This window comes from Heptranchias perlo, chromosome 12, assembly GCF_035084215.1.
Source record: "Heptranchias perlo isolate sHepPer1 chromosome 12, sHepPer1.hap1, whole genome shotgun sequence".
Taxonomy (NCBI): Eukaryota; Metazoa; Chordata; class Chondrichthyes; order Hexanchiformes; family Hexanchidae; genus Heptranchias; species Heptranchias perlo.
Window position 1 is genome coordinate 70337817 of NC_090336.1, and position 24959 is coordinate 70362775.

Genomic DNA, 24959 nt, shown 5'->3' on the forward strand with positions numbered 1-24959 from the left:
CCTCAACCGGGATCTTGGGTTCATGTCACGCTACACGTTACCCCACCAGCGAACAAATGTTATCTGTTTTTAATATAATGGGTCATTTGCTGGCTTTCTCTGCCTTCCGGATGTTTCTGCCTCTCTCTGTTTTTTTTTCCTGTTTGTTTTTTTGTTGAATGTGTATTCGGGGGTTCTGCAGGTGACACCTCTCTGTCTGAACACGGTGATTGCCTTGGCAACGGGCAGTTGCAGGGGCAGTCTGTAAACACCATGTATTGTTCTGTGATGTATAAATGCGTAGGCTTCAAGGAGCTCCTGAACATTTACCTGACGAAGGAGGAAGCCTCCGAAAGCTTGTGAATTTAAAATAAAATTGCTGGACTATAACTTGGTGTTGTAAAATTGTTTACAAACCTTAAACCTTAGCAGGTCTTTTTTTTTTTAATTTGCTTTTCACGTGCTGACAGACCTGCTGCACACTTCCAGCCTTCAGAATATAACTGCACGACCAGGAAGGCCACTCGTTAATTCATTTATCCAGAAAGACCCCGACTGCAGCGTCCAATCGGTTCTTAAATGATTCCAGGGCTCCGCTATATATCCAGGAGACCATTCCAGGTGTTTATCACTCCCTGGAGAAATTCCTGTTATCAGGTCCTAAATGTGCCTGTTGCTGGTTTGAACATGTGCCCCCTTGTCCCACCTCTTGCAATTTAATGGTCCAGATTTACCTTTTCCATGCCATTTACTTCCCCTCAAGTTACACCTCCGACACGAGGGATCAGAAATGTGCCTCTTCTCCGCACTACCTCCAGTGCTTGGATGATTTTCTGTTTCTCATTTCAGATTTCTAGCATTTGCAAGTTTCCTTTTTTTTTAAAAAAACCAGCACCACGAAGGATCATGAGTGACTCAAAAGGCACTATCCGGGTGCAGCTTACTGAAGGTGCAGGGCTCTCTCTTTGTAAGACGCGTTTCCATTGTGTGCACTCCAGAAACTCACAGCATTGCAGCTTCGTGCGTGCGGGTCTATAACTCTGCTGATGGGCCTTCAAGACCAGTTCCCGACTCAGGGTGTAAAAGGGGAGCGAGCAATGCATGGAGGCAGCTCTTCAAACAGGAACCAAACCTTAAGCCGTAAAGGTGCCCAACATTAAACTTGCAGTAAAGATTAAACATGCTGTGCTTCTGGCAGAGTCTCAAATGCTGCAGCCTCTAACACGTTTGCACACTAATCCTAATGCTTCAAATAGTAGTGCTATTTTTTCCCCCCCATTCATGCTCTTGACCCAAAATTCACACTGTGAGCAATGTACTTTACACTAAGCAGCATCCAGTTTGAACTGCGAGCTTTGGGCTGAGAACAAGGAACGGAGCAAAGTAAGCACTGTGAAATTATACAGAATCTACAGCACAGACAGCCCAACTGGTCCATGCCGGTGTTTATACTCCACACAAGCCACCAACCACCCTGCTCCCCTGTATCCCCCCATTCCCTTCTCCCTCATAAATGGATCAAGTTTCCCCTTAAATACATCAACGCTCTCTCTGCTTCAACCACTCCATCTGGCAGTGAGTTCCACGTTCTCACCACTCCCTGTGTAATGAAATGCCTGTTAAATTCTTTATTTGATCGGTTAGCAGCTATCTTATATTTATGCCCCCTTGTTCTGGACTCATCCAAACAGCCTTTCCACCATCTACAAGGCACAAGTCAGGAGTGTGATGGAATACTCTCCACTTGCTTGGATGATTGCAGCTCCAACAACACTCAAGAAGCTCGACACCATCCAAGATAAAGCAGCCCGCTTGATTGGCACCCCATCCACCACACTAAACATTCACTCCCTTCACCACCGGCGCACTGTGGCTGCAGTGTGTACCATCCACAGGATGCACTGCAGCAACTCGCCAAGGCTTCTTCGACAGCACCTCCCAAACCCGCAACCTCTACCAGCTAGAAGGACAAGAGCAGCAGGCACATGGGAACACCACCACCTGCACGTTCCCCTCCAAGTCACACACCATCCCGACTTGGAAATATATCGCCGTTCCTTCATCGTCGCTGGGTCAAAATCCTGGAACTCCCTTCCTCACAGCACTGTGGGAGAACCGTCACCACACGGACTGCAGCGGTTCAAGAAGGCGGCTCACCACCACCTTCTCAAGGGGCAATTAGGGATGGGCAATAAATGCTGGCCTCGCAAGCGACGCCCACATCCCGTGAATGAATAAAAAAAAAGGTTCTCCACATCCAACCTATCAAACTCCTTCATAATTTTAAAGATCTTTATCAGGTCTCCTCTTAGTCTCGTTTCCAGAGAAAAGAGCCCCCAAGCCTGCTAAATCTTTCCTGATGTTTGAATCCTCTCAATTCTGCACTTTCTCCAGTACTTCAACATCTTTTAGCATATGGAGACCGGAACTGCACACAGTACTCCAAGTGTGGTCTAACCAAGGTTCTATATAAATTCCGTAGATTTTACAGCACAGATTGATTGCAAAAGCTGTTAACCTGGTCACAATATTCTATCTTTTGCATTTTTTGTCTCTAGTTAGAGCAGTGCTGGTCATGTGGCTAATTGTACTTCTGATTACAAAGTAAATAATGAGAATTAGTCACAGTCATTGGGATTTGATAGAGGTGTTCAAAATCATGAATGGTTTTGATAGAATAAATAAGGAGAAACTGTTTCCAGTGGCAGAAAGGGCCGGTCACCAGAGGACACAGATTTAAGGCGATCGGCAAAAGAATAGAGGCGACACGAGGAAACATTTTTTTTTTTTACGCAGTGAGTTACGATGATCTGGAATGCGCTGCCTGAAATTTGCAGAGCTATGGGGAAAGAGCAGGGGAGTGCGTCTAATTGGTTTAGCTCTACCAAAGGGCAGCGCAGGCACAATGGGCCGAATGGTCTCCTTCTGTGCGGTATCGTATCATCATACTCTGTGACCTCAATGCTCTCATTCACACGGCATGTGCACGTGATCGTCAACCTTTTTGTGCGTTTGTTGGTAAAGTGATAAGAAAAGCAGAGCGTGCGCGTGTGTTTTTTTTTAATTGCTGTGTGTGGTTATACTTCCTTGGTTACCGAATCTTAATGGATGTTTGAGTAAATATACACGCGAAGTACATTGTGTGTGCAAGGCGTTCCCTACTAAAATGAGTCCATGTGGGCTAATACGATATCGCCATAGCCACACCTGTGGCTAGTCGACGATTTCTATTAGACAACACCGAGTTAGAGGAACTGTGTTTTATGAGTGTTTAAGGTGCTGCGATTTTGCCTTTTTGCATTGTGTGGGCATTTGCCCAAAGGGCTCTGCTTGTGCCCTGGTTTGTCACATTTTAGGTAGGTGAAGGTACAAGTGCATCGGTAAACACGGTTAGTCCATGTTGTACTGTCCACTGGCAATGATTTTATACTGTGCTTGAGATGGGGGTGCATTTCTATGGCACCTTTCACAACCTCGGGACATCCCCAAGCTCTTTACATTAATGAAGTACTCTTGAAGCCTAGTTGCTGTTGTAGTGTAGGAATTGCGGCAGCCAGTTTGAACACAGCAAGGTCCCACAAACAGCAATGTGATAATGGCCAGATAATCTGTTTTCGTGACGATGGCAGAGAGATAAACGTTGGCCAGGACACCGGGGAAAACCCCCCCTGCTGTTCTTCAAATAATGCCGCAGGATCTTTTACGTCCACATGAGAGTCATAGAGTCATAGAGTCATACAGCACGGATAGAGGCCCTTCGGCCCATCGTGTCCGCACCGGCCATCAAGCCCAGTCTAATCTGATCCCATATTCCAGCATTTGGTCCGTAGCCTTGTATGCTATGGCATTTCAAGTGCTCATCCAAATGCTTCTTGAATGTTGTGAGGGTTCCTGCCTCCACAACCCTCTCAGGCAGTGAGTTCCAGACTCCAACCACCCTCTGGGTGAAAAAGTTCTTTCTCAAATCCCCTCTAAACCTCCCGCCTTTTACCTTGAATCTATGCCCCCTTGTTATAGAACCCTCAACGAAGGGAAAAAGCTCCTTAGTATCCATCCTATCTGTGCCCCTCATAATTTTGTACACCTCAATCATGTCCCCCCTCAGCCTCCTCTGCTCCAAGGAAAACAAACCCAATCTTCCCAGTCTCTCTTCATAGCTGAAGCGCTCCAGCCCTGGTAACATCCTGGTGAATCTCCTCTGCACCCTCTCCAAAGCGATAACATCCTTCCTGTAGTGCGGCGACCAGAACTGCACACAGTACTCCAGCTGTGGCCTAACCAGTGTTTTATACAGCTCCATCATAACCCCCTTGCTCTTATATTCTATGCCTCGGCTAATAAAGGCAAGTATCCCATATGCCTTCTTTACCACCTTATCTACCTGCTCCGCCGCCTTCAGGGATCTGTGAACTTGCACACCAAGATCCCTCTGACCCTCTGTCTTGCCTAGGGTCTTCCCATTCATTGTGTATTCCCTTGCCTTGTTAGTCCCTCCAAAGACAAGGTTTCAGGTTAACATCTCATCCGATAGAGGGCACCTCTGACAGTGCAGCATTCCCTCAGAACTGCACTGGAACGGTAGCCTAGATTGTGTGCTCAAGTCACCAGAGTGGCATTTGACCCCACGACCTTCTGACTCAGGCGACAGTGCTACCCACTGAGTCACTATGGTGCCAATCAGCTTGGATTTATGGCCACTATTATAAACAGCTAATTTTCTTAGGGTCTACTGTTCAAGGAATAGTTGGGGACTTACAGCAATGTGGACATAAAATTCAAGGCTGTGTCTGGTTCCCTCCCAGTCGGGGAACACTTCAGCAGTCAAGGACATTCAGCCACCGATCTTCGGGTAAGCGTTCTCCAAGGCGGCCTTCGAGACACACGACAACGCAAAATCGTCGAGCAGGAATTGATAGCCAAGTTCCGCACCCACGAGGACGGCCTCAACCGGGATCTTGGGTTCATGTCACGCTACACGTAACCCCACCAGCGAAAAAAGAGTTATCTGTTTTTAATACAACTGGTCATTCTCTCTCTTTCTCTTCCTTTCGGATGTTTCTCTCTCTCTCTCTGTCTTTGGGTTCGGACCGTTTGTATATTCAGTAGTCCTGTACGTACTGTCTCTCTGTCTGATTGCCTTGACAACGGGCAGTTGGAAAGATTATCTGCAATCACCAGGTATTGTTCTCTGACTATATATGTGGTAACCTTCAAGGAATCCCACACTCACCTGACGAAGGAGAAAGCCTCCGAAAGCTTGTGATTTTCAAATAAAACTGTTGGACTATAACCTGGTGTTGTAAGATTCCTTACATTTGTCCACCCCAGTCCATCACCGGCATCTCCACGTCATGGACCTAAGTAGGTCAAACTTTAAAGAGTTCAACTGCATTTCTTCGCCATACATCACTGCAAGATCAGTGTAACTAGGAGCAAAAGAAACCACTTCCATCAACGAGCCAGAGAGTCACTTCATTCAGGAGTCCCACAAGGCCACTGACAACTATCAATACTGCCCTTTGCAGCAAATAAACAACAAAGTATTACTTGCACATGGTGGCATCTCCTCCACACGACCATGGATAAACCCAATCTGCACTGGCACCACAGACATCTTCCCCACACACCCCACCACCCCAGCTTTTAGCACCCCCACCTCAAGCACAGTACAAAATTATTGGTCAATGGGCCAACACGTTCAGCAGCATCTTCATAAGCAGGCTGCCCAGCAAATTTTCCATAAACAGTTCCTCCAACTGAAAGGCAAAAAATGTGTAAGTTAAATTGTGAACTGGTTAACAGCTTTTGCAATCAATACAAAACCGTCGGAATAAAGAGCTCGCATTACTGTTGACTGCGAGGATTCTTTGTGAAACGAGTCGGGGCAGCTTCAACCCAGTTCTTAATGGGCATGGGTCCATTAAACTGCCTGCGTTTTGCACTAACGTTCAAAAAGGCGACAGGAATGGTTGATGAGCAAAAACGCTACACCACTAGCTTCTCCAGACGGAGACTAAATTAGATTAGAGCGAAGATTAGCTTACAATGCAGCTGGACTGCTACATCTGACGTAGGAGTGCTTTATAATGCAGTGAAGCCTGAAACGAGAAAGTTCAATTCTCATGCACCAACACTTGCCTCGATACACAACACTTTCCCCAAAATACAAACCTCATGCAATTGCTACCAAGGCCTGTCTATTACAATTTAGATTGTAAACCAAGAATTTTCCAGTTGGAAGAAAATATGGAAAAAAATTATGACCAAACAGGTGAGCGTATCATTTTTGAAAACACATCACCCAAGGATTCAGAAAATAAGCACAATACTGAATTCCCAAGCGTTATCTTAAGCCCTGGAGAATACAGTACAAATATAGTCTGAGTATACTTTGCAAACTACGCAATAAACCCCATGGTTACAGATAAGGGCCCACCTCCACCTCCTCTTATACAAACAGTTGGGCAACAGCTGCTGCGTGCAGACCGAAACCTGCGTCTTTGAGTTGTTGAGTTAGTGTAGGCTCCCAAAATCACAGTAAATCAATTACTGGCGAGTACAGTTTCCAGTCAGCTCACATGATGATAACGCCACGCTATTAGGTCAGGCTTACACAGAAGCAGGAAGATCAACAATATACCGACAGCACAATAATCAAACTTACACTATGTACAAACTGGGTTGACTGTTTAAAACTAAGGCGGCGCCACTGATCCGTAAAGTTTTCGAATCAAGTCTCGGATAGCAAACGCTCAAGATTATTTCTTGGGGAGTTCCCGCTGTCTCCTTCAAGTGCAGAATCTTAGCAAATCGATTACTTCAGACTGTGAGAACGTCCTTGGGTTATAACAGATGCTTCAGCCTTTGATAGATCAGTCCCTTCGACAAACAGTGCCCCCCTACGCCACAGTGAACGCCGAGATCACGGCCTAGGGCTACCCCCTGCCCTCCGCGACGTTCACAACCTTGAGCGGGTGAGAGACGGGGCGGAGGCCTGGGAGCGAGAGGGAGGCGTGGCCAGCTGCGTGGATCACCTCCATCTTCGTGACGAGGGAGTTAATGAGCTCCTTGCAGTTTGAGGTGAGGGCGAAGGGGCTGGGGAGAGGGGGTTTAAGGAAGCGGAAGGAGGCTCAGATGTTTGCTCTCCAGGGTGATGCTGGAATCGTGGGCAGATTTGGTTGAAGAGTGTGTGAAGCTCAATAGTGCTTGGCTTGGCATGGCTAGGTCAGGCCAGATCTGGTGACAGATGGCTGGGCCATTTGTGTGCTAGGTAAACATAGGAATATAAGGAGGCCATTCAGCCCCTCAAGCCTATTCCACCATTCAATTAGATCATGGCTGATCTGTACTTCAACTCCATATCCCTCGACACCCTTACCCAATGAAAATCTATCATAGAATCATAGAAGTTACAACATGGAAACAGGCCCTTCGGCCCAACATGTCCATGTCGCCCAGTTTATACCACTAAGCTAGTCCCAATTGCCTGCACTTGGCCCATATCCCTCTATACCCATCTTACCCATGTAACTGTCCAAATGCTTTTTAAAAGATCTCATGTCTTGAAAAGTCCCAGCATTCACAGCCTTGTGGGGGACATGGTTCCACATTTCCACTGCCCTTTGTGTGAAAAAGTGCTGCCTGATTTCAATCCTAAACGGCCCAGCTCCAATTTTAAGATTGTGCCCTCTTGTTCTGAATTCCCCCATCAGAGAAAATAGTTTCTCAGTGTCTGCCCCATCAAATCCTCTTAACATCTTAAACACCTCAATTAGAATCACCCCTCAACCTTCTAAACTTAAGGGAACACAAGCCAAGTTTATACAACCTGGCCTCGCAATTTAACCCTTCAAGCCCCAGCATCATTGTGGTGAACCTGCGCTGCACCCCCTCCAAAGCCAACGTATTATCCCTCATGAGGTGCGATGTCCAGAACTGAGTGCGATACTCCAGACGGGGTCTGACCAACAGCTGAAGCATCACTTCCTCCCCTTAGTATTCCAGCCCCCTTGAGATAAAGGCCAACATTCCACCAGCCTTTTTGATTGCTTTTTATACTGTGCACGAGCTTTTGTGTACATGGACACCCAAAATCTCTCTGCTCTTCCACGGTTCCTACTTTCTTACCGCTGAGAAAATGTTCTGATTTATCGACCTTGGATCCAAAATGGATGACCTCACACTTCCCCACGGTGAACTCCCACCTGCCACTGTTTTGCCAACTCACTTAATCTGTCCATGTCCCTCTGTAACTTCCTGCTCCCATCCACACAACTTACTGTGCGCCTCCTAACTTGGTCATCCGCAAAAACGGATATGCAACTCTCGACTCCTTCGTCCAAATTTTTGAAGATACAGGGTGAAAAGCTGAGGCACCAGTACAGATCCCTGGGGAACACCACTTCTCAAACTTGAGTTTGCACCCCTCAGACTTCGGAGAGTGAAGGTTGGGGGCTGCAGCGAGGAAACCAGCAGATGTCAGGGACTAAGAATGTTGCTGGGAGCAAGGGAAACAAAGACAGGTGAGAGAGTAGTTAAATGAATTGCCAACGGCAGAGATGGCAGAGTGAGCCGGGGGGCCAGAACAGGGGAATTGGGAAGGAGTGAGGTTGAATGGTGAGTTTTTCCTCATGGGCAGATGGTATTGTAAGCGGGTAGGATGATGTGGCTGGTAAAGACGACAAGGGCGTGGTCAGATGTAGCCTCGTGCGACTATAAAAGTGATCATGAAGCTGGTCGCATTTTCATTAAAAAAAAACCCCAACTGGTTCACTAATGTCTTTTAGAGAAGGAAACCTGCCATCCTTACCCGTTCTGGCCTATATGTAACTCCAGTCCCACATCGATGTAAAAGGCGGGAGGTTGAGAGGGGATTTGAGAAAGAACTTTTTCACCCAGAGGGTGGTTGGAGTCTGGAACTCACTGCCTGAGAGGGTTGTGGAGGCAGGAACCCTCACAACATTCAAGAAGCATTTGGATGAGCACTTGAAATGCCATAGCATACAAGGCTATGGACCAAATGCTGGAATATGGGATTAGATTAGACTGGGCTTGATGGCCGGCGCGGACACGATGGGCCGAAGGGCCTCTATCCGTGCTGTATAACTCTATGACTCGTAACTGCCCTCTGAGGTGGCTTAGCCAGCCAATCAGTTGCATCAAACCATTATCGGCGGTTCAAGAAGGCGGCCAGCACCCCACCACCACCCCAATGACGGACAACCAGGGACGGGCAATAAATACCGGCCTTGCCAGAGCCACCCACACCCTGAGAATGATTTTTTTTTTTTTTTAAAAAGGCTGTGGGGTCCAAGCCCCGTTCCAGGATTTCAGACCATGGTCCAGATTGGCACCGTAACTTTTTGTGTCTCTCATCTCTGGTATCATCTCAGTGACTTCCATTAAATGGTATGCCCAAAGTCGCACTGTCAACCAAACCAGTTTGGAACAGCAATGCGATCATATTCAGTGCAAAAGGCAGAGATGCACCTTTGACGTTACAGCAGATCTACGATAAAACTGGTCTAACCAGAAAGCTGCACTGTGCCTCAGCTCGGCCACACCCAAACTGGAAAAATAGGTCATAGCTGAGAATACTCCATTGGCTTTGACAATATTACGCGACAAACCACGGTAGTGATAAGAGTCAACAAGTGCACACAGTTCACACCTACTAAAACAGGCATCCCTTTATAACCTATCACTGCACTCCAAAAAAAATAATTCATTGAAATATTGCAAAGCACTGTACACAATGACAAATAAGGTGCTACATAAATGCAAGTGTTTGCTTCTTTCTTCAATTAATTACTTCATTGTTAAAATATTATGCATCTAGGACAAGAAAAGGCTATCAGACTTGCGTGCGCTCACCCCATTTGACGCTGGACTCATCCCCACGTCCTGAGAGAGGCAAGAGAAAAGACTAGTAACCAGTTCAAGAACGCCATGTCAAAAATTCCTCTCTTGCCTCTCAAAAGGTGATCAGGCAGACCCCAGAGTGCCCCAAACCCATTAGTTATTTCACAGAATAATTCATCTTACCTTCCCTCTGCCACGTCATTTTTTCTTTCCAAAAATGCGCCTAACGCCTTCTTGAAGGACTGCAACGAGTCAGTCCTCGCTACCAGCTCTGGAATCCTGCTCCACAGGTCGATCACCATCGGAGAAAAGTAAAGCTAAGGCGTATCTAACCTCACTTCAAACGGGTAGTTAAACCTGGCCCATCACCGCAAACAATCTACTGTATGTCATCAATACCCGTAAAAATTGCGGGAATAGCTGAATCAGATCCCTTCTGCGTCTGTGCCTCTCCAGCAGATTCAAACCCAAGGCATGAAGTTGGTCTCCACAGCTCAGTACGCTTAGGCCAGGATTGTCCTCGTTACCCTTGTCTGCACCCCTCTCAATGCCACGATGTCCATCGGGAATTGGGGATACCCAAATTTTATACAATACACCATGAGATATCACCAGTGTCTTATATAACGTCATTATTGTGGCCCTACTTTTGTACCAAATAGCGTAGCCAATACAGCCCAGGACCCTGGTCGCCTTGACCACAGCTGCTTGACCAACACTGCACTTGAAGCTTTAGGGACCAGGCACCATTAATCTAGGCCCACTCACGCTATTCTCTATCTCATACCAGAGCCTACTTCCTCAAACTATCCAAACCCAGCGGCAACCTATTTGCTTTTTCTAAAGTCTCGATTCCACTGCAAAATTTACTATGGTCCTTGAATCTAATCACTCGCCTTGCTCATTACCTGCCCCCACACGATAAGACACTTATCCATGCTTTCGTCACCTCGAAGTATGACTTTTCAAGTTGGCACTGTTGCTTCAACCCTCTACAAGTTACAACTGGACGACAAGGACGAGGAGCAGGTGTGGAGAGGCTGCGGCGGGGAATGGATGGGGGAAGGGCAGCGGAGGTCGACAATGGGAGGACAGAGAACAGTGGGGGGGGGGGGGGGGGGGGGGATGTCAAGTAAAGGGAGAGCGAGAGGGAGAACACAAGAATCAGCAGCTGACTGTTTTTAGGAAGAGAATCACTCCCATCGATCGTCTTCCTTCCCCATAACTATCGGTGATTGCTACTTTTAAATAATCTGAGCGTCCAAATGGCAATTGTTAAATACGTCCGTGTGGACACCACACAGTGACTGGCACAGGTTATCAGTGAAAACTCCCCATCACAGCTCCACCTATAGCAGGTAATATGTTATCCCCATCAGTAGGCTTCACATTGAAGTTTTTGATGAAATACACATCCCAAGTAGCAAATTTAATATACATACAGCAAGAGAGAAAATGTCCAGCCAGCGACTTATCTTCTTTTGGGAAGGGGGAAGATAAGCAGGCCTCTTTAAGCTTTGGATAGCACCCAGATGACATGCCAACGTTCTGTGGCAGACTCAGTAATCTGCTATCAAGCCAGGCATGCTTGAAGTACTTTAGGATATTGTTAACAATTGACCAGCCAGCTCGAGTCATCAATGGGACCTGCAGAGGCTAGGACTCTTCCCACTGGGGGCAACCCCTGATAACCCTGCAAGGCAACGCCTTAATGGCTTGGGTGGAAGCCTAGCGGTGCTGCGTGCTATTAAAACTCCAATAGGGACCACTGCATTCACTTGGGGAGCCCCAATCCTTCCTCTGCCAACCTGCATCCAAGCTCTTTTTCTTAAGTGGGAGGCGTCTCTCCGGGGAAGAGTATGTGCATTAAAATATCTAGTTGCGTGGTTTGCAGGCGGGATTCTGCACGTCTGACACCTCGCTGACCAAAAATAACAGCAGTAAAAATAGTATGCTAATAAATTTACAGATACAGAAGAGTATAGAAAAGGAATGAAAGAGACATAAATCTGATGATCTTGCAAACCACTTTTGTCCAGTGACAATAGTTTGAAAACCTATTATCTATTCACTGTACCAATGTTAACAAATTTTTCTTGATGACGAGTAATTAAAGTGAAGTGTCAGCCACGGCTCAGTGGTAGCTCTCTGGCCGGAGTCAGACGGTTGTGGGTTCAGGTCCCACTCCGGAGACCCGAGCACAAAATCTAGGCTGACACTCCAGTGCGACAACTATCGGAGGTGCCGTCTTTCGGATGAGGCGTTAAACCAAGGCCCCGTCTGCCTTCTCAGGTGAACGTAAAAGATCCCATGGCACTGTTCCCCCCCGTGTCCTGACCAATATTTATCCCTCAACCGACGTCACTAAAAAACATTAGCTGGTCATCATCACATTGCTGTTTTTGGGATCTTGCTGTGCACACAATTGGCTGCCGTGTTTCCTGCGTTACAACGGTGATTACACTTCAGAAATACTTGATTGGCTGTAAAGAGCGCTGGGACATCCTAAAGTTGTGAAAGGCACTATATAAACACAAGTTCGTTCTTACTTTCCAGTTTCTGTAGTTATTTGTAAACAAAGTACATCCTTGTCCTAATGGGGATAGTTTGCAATCAGCCGGCACAATCAAACTTTAATAAAAAGGGATGTGAAAGCGTTTGGTGCAGTTTGATCCTTCGGGAACGACAGGAGTTCGTCAACTAACATATGTGGATCTTGTTACAACTTCTGAGAAAGGCTGAATTTTGTTTGGTGTGCTCAACTTTTGTTCCGTCATAATTAATTTCAGTTCTAAAACTCTTTCCCTAAATGCTTCATGAAAAAAAATCTGACATTTCATTTGGTGTGTCAATCACATCATCATTGCCAGGTCGATAAGATGCAGAGTTATACTGTACTCAATGGGCGGGTAATTCCCAGGTCACAACGCAAGTTACTGTATTCAACAGTTTTAACATTTCCATCGCTATATACAATAAATGGTCTCTGAAATATAAAATATAAACTTGAAAGTATGTACTAGGCTGCATAATGGCATTGAGCTCCGATACATATAGAAACATCGAAAATAGGAGCAAGAGTAGGCTATTCGGCCCTTCGGGCCTGCTCCGCCATTCAAAATGATTATGGCTGATCGTCTAACTCAGTACCCTGTTCCCGCTTTTTCCCCATATCCCTTGATCCCTTTAGCATTAAGAAATATATCTATCTCCTTCTTGAGTACATCTAATGACTTGGCCTCCAGTGGTAGAGAATTCCACAGGTTCACCACCCTCAGTGAAGAAATTTTTCCTCATCTCGGTTCTAAATGGCATACCCCGTATCCTGAGACTGTGACCCCTGGTTCTGGACTCCCCAGCCATCGGGAACATCTAGTCTGTCTCGTCCTGTTAGAATTTTATATGTTTTGATGAGATCACCTCTCATTCTTCTAAGCTCTAGTGAATATAGGCCTAGTCGACCCAATCTCTCCTCATACGTCAGTCCTGCCATCCCAGGAATCAGTCTGGTAAACCTTCGTTGCACTCCCTCCATGGCAAGGACATCCTTCCTCAGATAAGGAGACCAAAACTGCACACAATACTCCAGATGTGGTCTCACCAAGGCCCTGTATAACTGCAGTAAGACATCCCTGCTCCTGTACTCAAATCCTCTTGCAATGAAGGCCAACATACCATTCGCCTTCCTAACTGCTTGCTGCACCTGAATGCTCGCTTTCAGCGACTGGTGTACAAGGACACCCAGGTCTCGTTGCACCTCCCCTTTTCCCAATCTATGTAATTAACTTTACAACACACTAGATTTATTCAGACCACTGTTGTACATTTATTTTTCTTTTTAGGTAGACAAGCACTTCTGCAAATTTAAGCTTCTACAAACCTCCTTGCAAAATCTGGATTCACGCACTAGATTAATCTACCAACAACCCCAGCTAGAGCCCTGAATTACTTTAGGGCCAATTTTCTGTGTGAATATTTGTGTTGGCACAAACTAGGAAAGCCTGGTGAGGCGTGCAATGATAATTGGTGAATCGCCAATGAATATAAATATGCCAGAACCTCTATTTGACTGCTTTTATTTATTGCCAATTTAAAAAGCAAAAAGTATCTCTCTCTCCAACTCAACCAACGTTCTATCAAAGAAGTCGACCATTATTTTTTAGTCCCAACCCCTTCTGAAGTGGCTCGTTTAGCTTGAGCGGCGGGACAGCAGCATCCGTGTGCTGGCATTGCACAATTATATTGCTGAAGGCAGTTATCTGATCTCAGCGGCAAGATCACAGCCCCAAGATGCAAAGGCTTGATTCTGCTGCCAGCCAGGTCAAGGCAGCTGGTTTTCGCAATGTAAACGGATGAAGCCAGCGCACTGATGCCACCCTCCCGCCATCCAAACTGAGTCTCGTGCTCCACTTTCACACTAGGGCTAGCTGTCGGATGAGCTGCAATACACTATTGGGGGGGCGGGTCAGCTGGAGTTGATCTCGCCAACTAATGCTACAATGGCTTATCATAAGAACATAGGAACAGGAGTAGGCCATTCAGCCCCTTGTGCCTGCTCCGCCATTTGATAAGATCATGGCTGATCTGTGATCTAACTCCATATACCTGCCTTTGGCCCATATCCCTTAATACCTTTGGTTGCCACAAAGCTATCTATCTCAGATTTAAATATTGCAATTGAGCTGGTGTCAATTGCCGTTTGCGGAAGAGAGTTCCAAACTTCTACCACCCTTTGTGTGTAGAAATGTTTTCTAATCTCGCTCCTGAAAGGTCTGGCTCTAATTTTTAGACTGTGCCCCCACTCCTAAAATCCCCAACCAGCGGAAATAGTTTCTCTCGATCCACCCTATCCGCTCCCCTTAATATCTTATAAACTTCGATCAGATCACCCCTCAACCTTCGAAACTCCAGAGAATACAACCCCAATTTGTGTAATCTCGCCTCGTAGCCTAATCCATCGGCTCACAGACAAATAAGACCAACAAGCGAAGTAAACAAGGATGTCGTCTTCAGATAAACTCACTTACAACATCTTCGAACAGTGCCACCACACACTTTCCAATTACATCCAAATACAAAACACACCTGGGCATTCAATCAAGGATTGCTGGAGGGTGGCCCCTCCGAGTCGATCAAGTCCTTAAGCTGACCGCCAGCCCAGTCTTGCAGGCGATCGATTTAAGCGAGGCTCGTGTATCAGACAGTGTTTCTGGACAGAACACTGCCTCGTAGCGAGACCAATAACTAAAATCCTAGCCTCAGTGGATATTCGTACCCTGCCATCTCGAATTGCAGTTACTGTAAGTCCCGGCTGGGATGATAAACATATTCACCCTCCAAGTATTAGTCAACAGGGAATGGAATTGATGACAGCGATTGAGGAGCTCACAGCTTAGGGTTTTTTTTTTCCCCCCCATAATATCTTACCTTTAGACAATGGGCTTCATTCTTTTAATTAAAATTTTATTTCTGGTACGTACAAGACGAATTAAGCGGAAAAACCTCCAAGGATATAACTTTTCATTCAGCGACACGTGACCTTCTGTTCCCATGCCCTTTTAACCGTCCCTGTATGGCCGCCTGCAATTCTTCACAACAGCGGGATCAGGTTAAAACTAATTAACTCGTGCTTGTGGGGATTTTTCTTCTGGAAAAACGGAGGGGGGGGGGGGGAGGTAATTTTAAAAGATTGCTCGGATCGTAATTCAGATGTGGCCTGATGGACAAAAGCAACTCATTTACTTAGGGTAGGAAAAGCAAATCAAGTCAATTTGAAACCCAACTTGAATTTATTGCCGTAACAAACTATTGCTCATGGAATGTCATTGCTTTATCCATGATGTGGAGATGCCGGTGATGGACTGGGGTTGACAATTGTAAACAATTTTACAACACCAAGTTATAGTCCAACAAATTTATTTTAAATTTCACCAAGCTTTCGGAGGCTTCCTCCTTCCTCAGGTGAATGTTGTGGACATAAAGTGAAGATAAACTCACTTACAACATCTTAGAACAGTGCCACCACAACTTTCCAATTACATCCAAATACATAACACACTTGGGCATTCAATCAAGGATTGCTGGAGGGTGGCCCCTCCGAGTCGATCAAGTCCTTAAGCTGACCGCCAGCCCAGTCTTGCAGGCGATCGATTTAAGCGAGGCTCATGGATCAGACAGTGTTTCTGGTTCCACAACATTCACCTGAGGAAGGAGGAAGCCTCCGAAAGCTTGGTGAAATTTAAAATAAATTTGTTGGACTATAACTTGGTGTTGTAAAATTGTTTACAATTAAATAAAGCTGTTGGACTATAACCTGGTGTTGTAAGACTCCTTACATTGCTTTATCGCCATCCCCTCCCACCACCCCCATCCGAGCTCCCCAAAATATAGTTTGATTCAGATGCAGTCTAGTCCTCTTGAACAACCAACCTGTTCCAAAACTGGTTCCTTAAACCCTCTCTCCGACACCACTCTTACAATCTCACAATCAGCTGCCTAATCTTTCACCTGTCCATTTTGACGCAAGCCACTAGCAGTACTCCAGAAAATACTCGTCTTGAGGTCTTGCCTGTATCTTTCTTCCTGTGCAAGAAACCTTCCTCAATCGTAACAACATAGTTAGTTCCCCAAATGACAACGACCACCAGCTGCTCATCCAAGCTCCCAAAATTTAGTCCACATGCTACTCAGTGCCTTTCACCCATGCTCAGAGCCTCTCCCCCCAGATAAGGGCAGGAAATTGGGCATTAATTTAGATTTGAGGTTGGGATCAGATCAGCCATGATCTTATTGAATGGCGGAGCAGGCTCGAGGGGCGATTGGCCTACTCCTGCTCCTATTTCTTATGTTCTTATAATGATACTTATTTCCTTCAGAAATGGCCTCCAGAGTCTGATCTTCAACCACCTCCTTTTTTTCCCCCGAGGGGAGAAAGGTGTTGGGCTACTTTCAGGCTTACATACTGCTCGCCTCCCTCCTGACGGCACCCGCTGGCTCCCTTTGCGCGGCATGCTGCGTTCTCCCAACCCTTCCCCTCCTGTTACAGACACGCACTTTCTAAGGAACACGGATTCGAAAACTCTCTCCTCGGCCTGTGGACTGGGGAATGAACTCCAGTGCTCCTCGATTACAAGAATCCATTGCTCGAGTGATGACTGTTAAGTCTAAGTGCATTCTTCCTGCGTCTCGCTCAGATATGGGGAATACGACACCACCCATTGCAATGGTCACACCATGGTGCACATGCTGGTTAAATAACCTACACCTTTAGATGTTGAGAAACTATACTTGAAAATTTAAAATCTCACACCTTTCAGCTTTTTCAAAGATAAATGCAAGTAGCTTTTTTGTTTAGATGGGTGGAAGAAACAATGGATTGTTGGGCTTCCATCGTAAGAAACATTCCAGCTGAGAAGTCAAGCCGAGGTTCCGCCTGCCCATTCTCGCGGTACGGGTGGGTATAAAAGATCCCATGGCACCGTGCAAAGAGGAGTTCTCCAACGGAGTCCCGGTCCATAGACTTCCCTCAACCCGCACCACCAAAAACAAATTAACCAATCATTTGCCGTTTGTGGAATCTTGCTGTGTGCAAATTGGCTTCTGTGTTTACCTACCTAAGTGACTGTCTTTCAAAAATAATTACGTAAGGCGTTACATAAATTTCTTTTATTGATCACCTTTCACTCCACTGCTTGTAAACCTAACCCAATTTCAATGCGCTAATCGAAGGGGAAACTTTCCCACATTCTTCCAATCAATTCCATGCCAGAATTTGACAGCCGTATTTTGGACCCCTCTGCTGTAGAGTATAAACATTACATTTCTAATAGATTCCTACTATGCCTTACATTTTCCTTTCCACAACCTCCCCTCCCCCCCCCCAACGTTGTGCGCTATTTCACCCGAGCAGTCAGACAGGAGACTTACTCCCAGACATCAGACGCCATTCCCTATCCGGCTGGTAGCGGAGACCCGGGGTGGCTGGTTCACGGATTTTTCCCCTCCTTCCAACTAAGCGCCTCGCCTCTTAGTGCCGACCCGCCCGCACGGCTGAGACGGGGAGCTCGCCACTTGGGGAAACTGCAGGTTACGTGTTCGCACCCCGCGACTCTTAACGCGGCAAGCTGGCGCTCCACTGCACAAATGCACCTCAACTTTAAACCTGAAGATCCCTATTAAAAAATCTGAAAGGACCATGGAGAACGACCATGCAGGTTTTTGTGATTAAGATTAGTGCACCAACAGCTACCTTAAAAAAACACAAATGCAAAGTTAAACAGCGTTAAGAACCATGCCACTAAAGCCCATGTATGTGGACTCCCAAAACACTGCCAATACAGAGGCTATTCTCTGCTGAGCTATTCTTACCGGGGTTTGTGACCAGTCAGCCTGAGACAAGCATCATAAAACAATGCAGGTACTGTATGACTGACAGCAATCCAATACTGATGCAAAATAGGGTTGGAACGAAGGTTTACATTTGGGCGTCTCATTGCCCGTTCTAAAGGATTCATCTTGAAGGACATATTTACATGATACTCTGCAGAGAAAATAAGTATAATTGTTGTTTTGAACGAAACGTACCAGACCACTTGTGGGATAGTGAAGATTTAAAGGAAAATTCCAGGCTTCAAGTTAAAGTTGCAAAAAACACTCTTCCATTTCGTTTACAAAATTAACAGGTTTCAAAGTGCACGTTTTCCATTCAGGCAATAGCTGCATCAGATCAGCTGCCGTCATAATACTTCCATTTAAATAGATCAACTGGGAAATATCAAAATAGTCTTTTATTACAATTCGTAAAAAAAAAGTGAAAGGGTGGATTACTGAGCATTTGTGGCTCTGGTGAAAGTCAAACTGAATTGAAAGACACACAGCTCCTCCACTCCCGCCCGCAGGACATTATATTCAGGTGGCAATGGAAAACAATTCACTTTCAAAACTGTTTCTCCCCCCACCCCACACACACACCCGCCTCCGCACAGACCGGAATTTGTGCTAGGGACGTGAATTAAATACAAGCCTGAAGACTTCCTTTAAATGTGTTGACAACTCCCAAACATTTCTAAGTTCCAATGATTTCAACAGTAGCTTAAATGAGAACATTTACTTGTGCACCACTCTATACCATCCTTCCAGAAAATATGAGGGACTGGTGGATCCAATCAGTATTTTATGGTTGCTAAAATTATCCTAACTGTTGAGAGGTCCTTTTTTTTTTGCACGCCAAATGGCTAGATGGAGACTATAGCTCAAGAGTTCTGAAGTAGAACAAAAAGACGGGCTTTTGAAAAGACACATATTGGTTCAGTTAAGGAGACAAGTACAGGGTAAAGCTAGCCACCATTACCTTGGTTTTCTTCCAGTAAGCCTGAGGTAGACATCATACAGGAATGCTGGGGCCTTATGGCTTACAGCAATCCAGTAGTGATAGATCAAGTGATTGGAGGTTAGATTTACATTGGGCCGTCTGAAGGCCTGTTCGAGAGGGTTCCTCTTGAAAGTGGATATTACATGGTACTCTGAGGAAGAAAAGTTGCATGACAGTATAATGATTTTTTTTTGCATCTGCTCAGACCTCTAGTGAGGCCAACAAGGATTTAGGGCTGTAAAGGAAGCATCAGTCCCCACTGCACAAATTTTCGTTGCTCACCCCGAAGTGGCACTACTGCCAGAAATTAGCAACGTGGCTTTACCAGGCAATCAACAGACTACTTGATGGTAGCCATTCTGCGACCAGTGGACATTTGTGATCTAATCAAACATCTGATTTCATCAATATTTGTCCCGTCGTTGTAGAAAACGGACAAGGGTTAAAAATGTGATTAAACGGATATAATAGACACCATTGCGATTTCACTAGGTTCTGGCTGAACTACCACTTCTTGATTTACGTTCAGTTGGAAAAATAAAAATCAGACCAAGACAGAGCGAAGCAGCTCTAGTCTTCGAAAAGCATATTCAGACAGGAATTTTTAAAAAAAATTGACCGCCCTATATAAAGGCAACAGGGTTTTCGAGCAGTCCCAGTGCCATAGGAAATGAAGCAAGGTGTTTGTTCATCAACCACACACGCAAACAGAACAGGATTTAACACGTAATCCTACCAGCTGCAGAATGACTAAATAAAATACATCAAACTGTAGCAGTAGAATATGCAGACCATATAATCGCACCAAGAAGGCTTTCCAAGTTGACTGGAATCATAGAAATTTATGGCACAGAAGGCGGCCATTCGGCCCATCGTGTCTGTGCTGGCCGAAAAAGAGCTATCCAGCCTAATCCCACTTTCCAGCCCCTGGTCCGAAGTCTTGTGGGTTACGCCACTTCAAGTGCATATCAAAGCACTTTTTAAACGCGATGAGGGTTTCTGCCTCTACCACCCTTTCAGGCAGTGAGTTCCAGACCCCCCACCAACCTCTGGGTGAAAAAATTTCTCCTCAACTCCCCTCTAATCCTTCTACCAATTACTTTAAATCTATGCCCCCTGGTTATTGACCTCGCTGCTAAGGGAAATAGGTCCTTCCAATCCGCTCTATCTAGGCCCTTCATAATTTTATTCACCTCAATTAAATCGCCCCTCAGCCTCCCCTATTCTAAAGAAAACAACCCCAGCCTATCCAATCTCTCCTCATAGCTAAAATTCTACAGTCCTTGCAACGTTCTCATAAATCTCCTCTGTACCCTCTCCAGTGCAATCACGTCTTTCCTGTAATGTGGTGACCAGAACTGTATGCAGTACTCTAGCTTGGCTCTTTGTACAGTATATAAGCTGCCGCAGAATAAAGCCCTCGTTTGTAGGAAACTCTCTCCCTGGTCAGCTGAAATAGAATCATAGAATGATTTCAGCACAGGAGGCGGCCCTTCGAGCCCGTGCTGGCAAGTGTTAGGGGGCGATACTGGTCTTCGCCAGTAGCACGAAACGGACTTGTAGCGAATCAGCAGCCATTTTTACACCATGCCCGATTTCTTTTTCCCACTGAAGTTTCTACTGCTGTAGACTGATTTTACTCCCGTTGTCTGAAACTATCACTTCGCGTCATGAGACGCAGTGGGCAAAAACAATGGCAAGAGAGGATTTAAAAACTCCCAATGACACAAGGCAAATGGAAAAGCATGCTGTGTGTATATACAAAAATATTTGGTGCATTACCCCTGTAACCCTCGACTCGGATATATTCATCATAGCAGATACTGACTTTTCCTTTAAAGAGCTTCATTTTTTTGTTTAAAAAAAAAACTTTAGGTCTTGTACGAAAATGCAACATACTTTAGAATGCTACTTCATGAGACCAGTATTCCCCCCTGATCTTAAGTTATACAAGCTCTGCTTTCATCCCCAAATGGAATCAAAATACCTAACCTCTAAGAAAATCAAGGGTTATTTAATTGACCCTCGATACATGGGGGTATTAAAAATAAGATACTCCTGAGGAATAGCCCATCAAGACCCGCTACATTCCTTCAAGCACGAGTAATCCTCTGGGTCCTACATCACCCATTTCAATCTCAATCACACTGTCCGTGTCTGCGGCATAATTAATTTTCCATTTTCAACTCTGCAACCAAAAAGGGGCAGGATGCATCTAATTTGGGGTTTCGGATTACATTTTTGCAGCCGACTGAGAAAGTTTGATGTATTTTAAGTGTATATGATGGAGTTAACAAAATTACATCTGTAGTACTATCGAAATCAGTGACCATTTTACTGATAGGCCAACCAGTATCGCATTGTAACGCTCTGTAAAACCTTTTTTGTTTGGACTTGAATTCCGTCAATTAAATGGCCCTCATTTTTGACAAGCAGCGTGGGAAGATCACGCAATCGGAACCACCACCTTTAAACCTATTCCACACGGAAAAAGAGCTACAACACAAAGAAATCAGGTTGGGAACAACACGGTTGACACAAGCATATCTCGAGATCTTGTGACACTATAGAGCCCAAGAAAATAAGAATACAGTAAGTAAAGAGATTCTCTGGGTCAAAATTGCATTTGGTTACAAGTGGAGGAAAATAAATTTGAATCATCTTTTCTTAATATTTTCAATATTCTACTCGCTGTACATTAAGACAAAGCGTGAAACTGTACTTTTCGACCTCATTGTATTATTGTAGTGGTGACTTTCTTTTCTGTACAAGCAGTGCCACGCAGGCAATTAGCCAGAAAATAACCGGACCGTTAATTGTGAAGATTATTGGACTCCATATGTAATTTAACTCCAGGTGTCATGAAACTAAAACCGGGTTCCAAATCATGCAAGAAAACGACCCATGAATCAGGACTGTAACATGGGACACTTTGTTGGGAGTCCCAATTCTCCTCTTGCTTCATTTCGATTAGAAAATTTCAAAAGAGCAGCTGTATGCAGAGTTGATTATTCCAAAAACTATATTTCAACCATGCTACGCTAGACAATGATACTGAACTAAAATTATACTGTAATTAAGTTAATAGCAAGCATTTAACATTTATGCAATGAAAGAAGTATTTTAAAACAATAAACCACATTTCCTACCAACTTCACCCCAATGGAAAGGATTGGTACCGCCCGTAGTACAGTTGTAAACTAAGATGTTTCTTGGTCTGAAAGGTAAAATTAAAACTACACTTGGTACTTTTAATGCCGCAATCGACTTTGTTCTGAAAGAAGTAAATGTAATTTCAGAGTCAGAATCTGAACAGTATTCATTTCAAACCTTGCAATGGTTCAACCCTACAACCAATACAAGGTGGGGCGGGGGGGAAGTATAGACATCTGGACTGTGCCTCTGGAATTTCTTTTTAAACAAGAAATTTAATTTGGAAACGTACTGAAATTGCTGAATAAGTAGATTAGTCCATGAAAGGGGGATGGTAGAAAAAAATAATTGAGCCACTCTGGGATGCATAAAGTCTTTTTCCCCTTAACATCTTGGAGCTGCTGAGGACAGGTACAAAAAACTAAGGGGCAGCTACAAAGAATAATTTAAAAGGCTAATGGAACGTTAGCCTTCACCTCAAGGGGGCTGGACTACAAATCGGCAGAAGTTATGCTTCAGTTGTTCAAAGCTCTGGTGAGACCCCATCTGGAGTACTGCTTTCGGTTTTGGGCGCTGCACCTCAGGTCGGATATATTGGCCTTGGAGGGGGCGCGGGGCAGATTCTGCAGAATGATGCTGGGCTTAAAAGGGTCAATATGAGGACAGGATGCACAAACTAGGCTTGTATAGACGATTAAGGGGTGATCTAATTGAGGTGATTAAAGGATTTGATAGGGGAGAGAGAGAGAGAGAGAAACTATTTCCTCTGGTGGGGGAAGTCCAGAACAAGGTGGGGGAAGTCCAGAACAAGGTGGGGGAAGTCCAGAACAAGGTGGGGGAAGTCCAGAACAAGGTGGGGGCATAACCTTAAAATTACATCAGGGGTGATGTCAGGAAGCACTTCTTCACACAAAGGGGAGTGGAAATCTGGAACTCTCTTCCCCCAGAAAGCTGTTGAGGCTGGGGGGTCAATTGAAAATGTCAAAACTGAGGTTGATAAGATTTTTGTTAGGTAAGGGTATTAAGGGATAGGGAACCATGGTGGATAAATGGAGTTAAGATTCAGATCAGCCATGATCTAATTGAATGCAGAACAGGATCGAGGGCCTGACTGGCCTTCTCCTGTTCCGATGTTAAGGGGACACAAAGTGGCAGGTCTCATGAGGTTACACATTTAACATGCATGGTACCCATTTCTTTACCAGACACAGAGATGGGGGGGTAGTACTTCAAACAGGGAGTACTCTGCAAGGAATTTCTTTCCCCTTTAAAGCTGCATTAGCCACTTCAAGTTAAAGAGGAGTCACCTGCTGTACCTATGAACGCCCGAATACCACGCTGCTGCCAGGGTCATGTTTATAACCACATCCACTGGAATCAGATCTGCCACGGCACTGTTTGACGCTCTCATGGTACGAAGGATTCCTTTTCCAGCCTAAAAGATCAACCAATTAGATATAGGGGAGGGGAAATAAAGCTCATTCCGAAGCTTTTACACTGAATTGCAATATCGTTACAACTCGCTACAGCAAATGACAACAGCGCTGTGTTAGCAGATTGAAGTGGACAGTGGCTGAATGCTGCCATTTTGGAAAACGTTTACAGAAAAGTAGTTACGAAGACCTTAATACAAGTGTTGCCTGCGCAAGTAAAATGCAGGCACTGAGATCATGAATCGTACACAATTCCCTGATACGTGCATTTGCAGGGAGAGGTTCTGTGCTGGGAACATGCAGGCAGAATATTGACCCTTGTATTCAAGGTAGAAAGTTGGCATTTTTTTTTACCACAGATTAAAGAATATAACGGTACTGCTTTAATAACTACATATTTTAATGTCACACCACCTCAGCACGACTGATTTGAATTTTGACAGTATCCCTATGGCTACACTCGACATTGGGAGGGGGGGTCTGCATATTTTCTTTGCATATGTCTTCTTTGCATGTGTCTTCAAATGAACAAAGATAAAACTGAAGAAAATTTGGCACTGGCAGCAAGAAACCGCACAACCAAATTGGCTCAAGTTAGGCCAAGCGCTTCCAATCAACGACCTGTGCCCAAGGGCAGGTCCAAGCTCGATCCCCAGTCCAAGATACAGCGAGCGAGGGATCGTCAGCTTGGCTTGCGGTATCTCACATCAGAGGAGGGGGAACATTGAGGCAGAGAATCGCTGGTACCCAGATGGGGGCATGGCAGCGCCCTGAAAGCGGACCACGCTCCTTCCTTCTCAGCTGCATCCGTCAGACTGGGTAAAGTATTGTGCATTAGAAAAATAAAGAGGCCAACTTGCCTAAATACCCATCTAAAGAATTTCTTAATTAACCTGACAACGGTCCAAGTCAAAATGATGTGGCATTATAGATTAATTTTCAATTCATCACAGATAATTCACGAAGACAATGCAATCATCAAACTTCCAGTATTTTCTTGCGTCAATTGGTTTCTAACACCCACTGCAGCTTTTATAGGGATATTGGTAGCTTAAATAGTGAAATTAGAAAACGTTTCAGTCTCAAGGGGCACGATTTTCAAATGCAAGTCCGTTGCGTCGGGGGCGGGCAAAGAAAAGTCGCAAAAATCCGGAGCGGGGACG

General features: G+C 45.1%; 1 protein-coding gene across 7 annotated transcripts in view; it reads right to left on the reverse strand.

Moving 5' to 3' along the window:
- Nucleotides 1-24959, reverse strand: part of far1 (fatty acyl CoA reductase 1) — a 97640-nt gene that overhangs the window by 17564 nt on the left and 55117 nt on the right. For 3 of the 7 annotated variants that reach the window (XM_067994232.1, XM_067994234.1, XM_067994235.1), the window contains exons 7-9: nucleotides 23671-23798; nucleotides 22360-22427; nucleotides 19190-19361 (exon numbers count right to left, since the gene is read on the reverse strand). In XM_067994232.1, coding sequence (XP_067850333.1) covers nucleotides 19190-19361; nucleotides 22360-22427; nucleotides 23671-23798 — 368 coding nt within the window. Of the gene's footprint in view, nucleotides 1-18207; nucleotides 18380-19189; nucleotides 19362-22359; nucleotides 22428-23670; nucleotides 23799-24959 lie in introns of all 7 variants that reach the window. The other 4 variants (XM_067994238.1, XM_067994236.1, XM_067994237.1 and 1 more) reach the window with 4 other exon arrangements.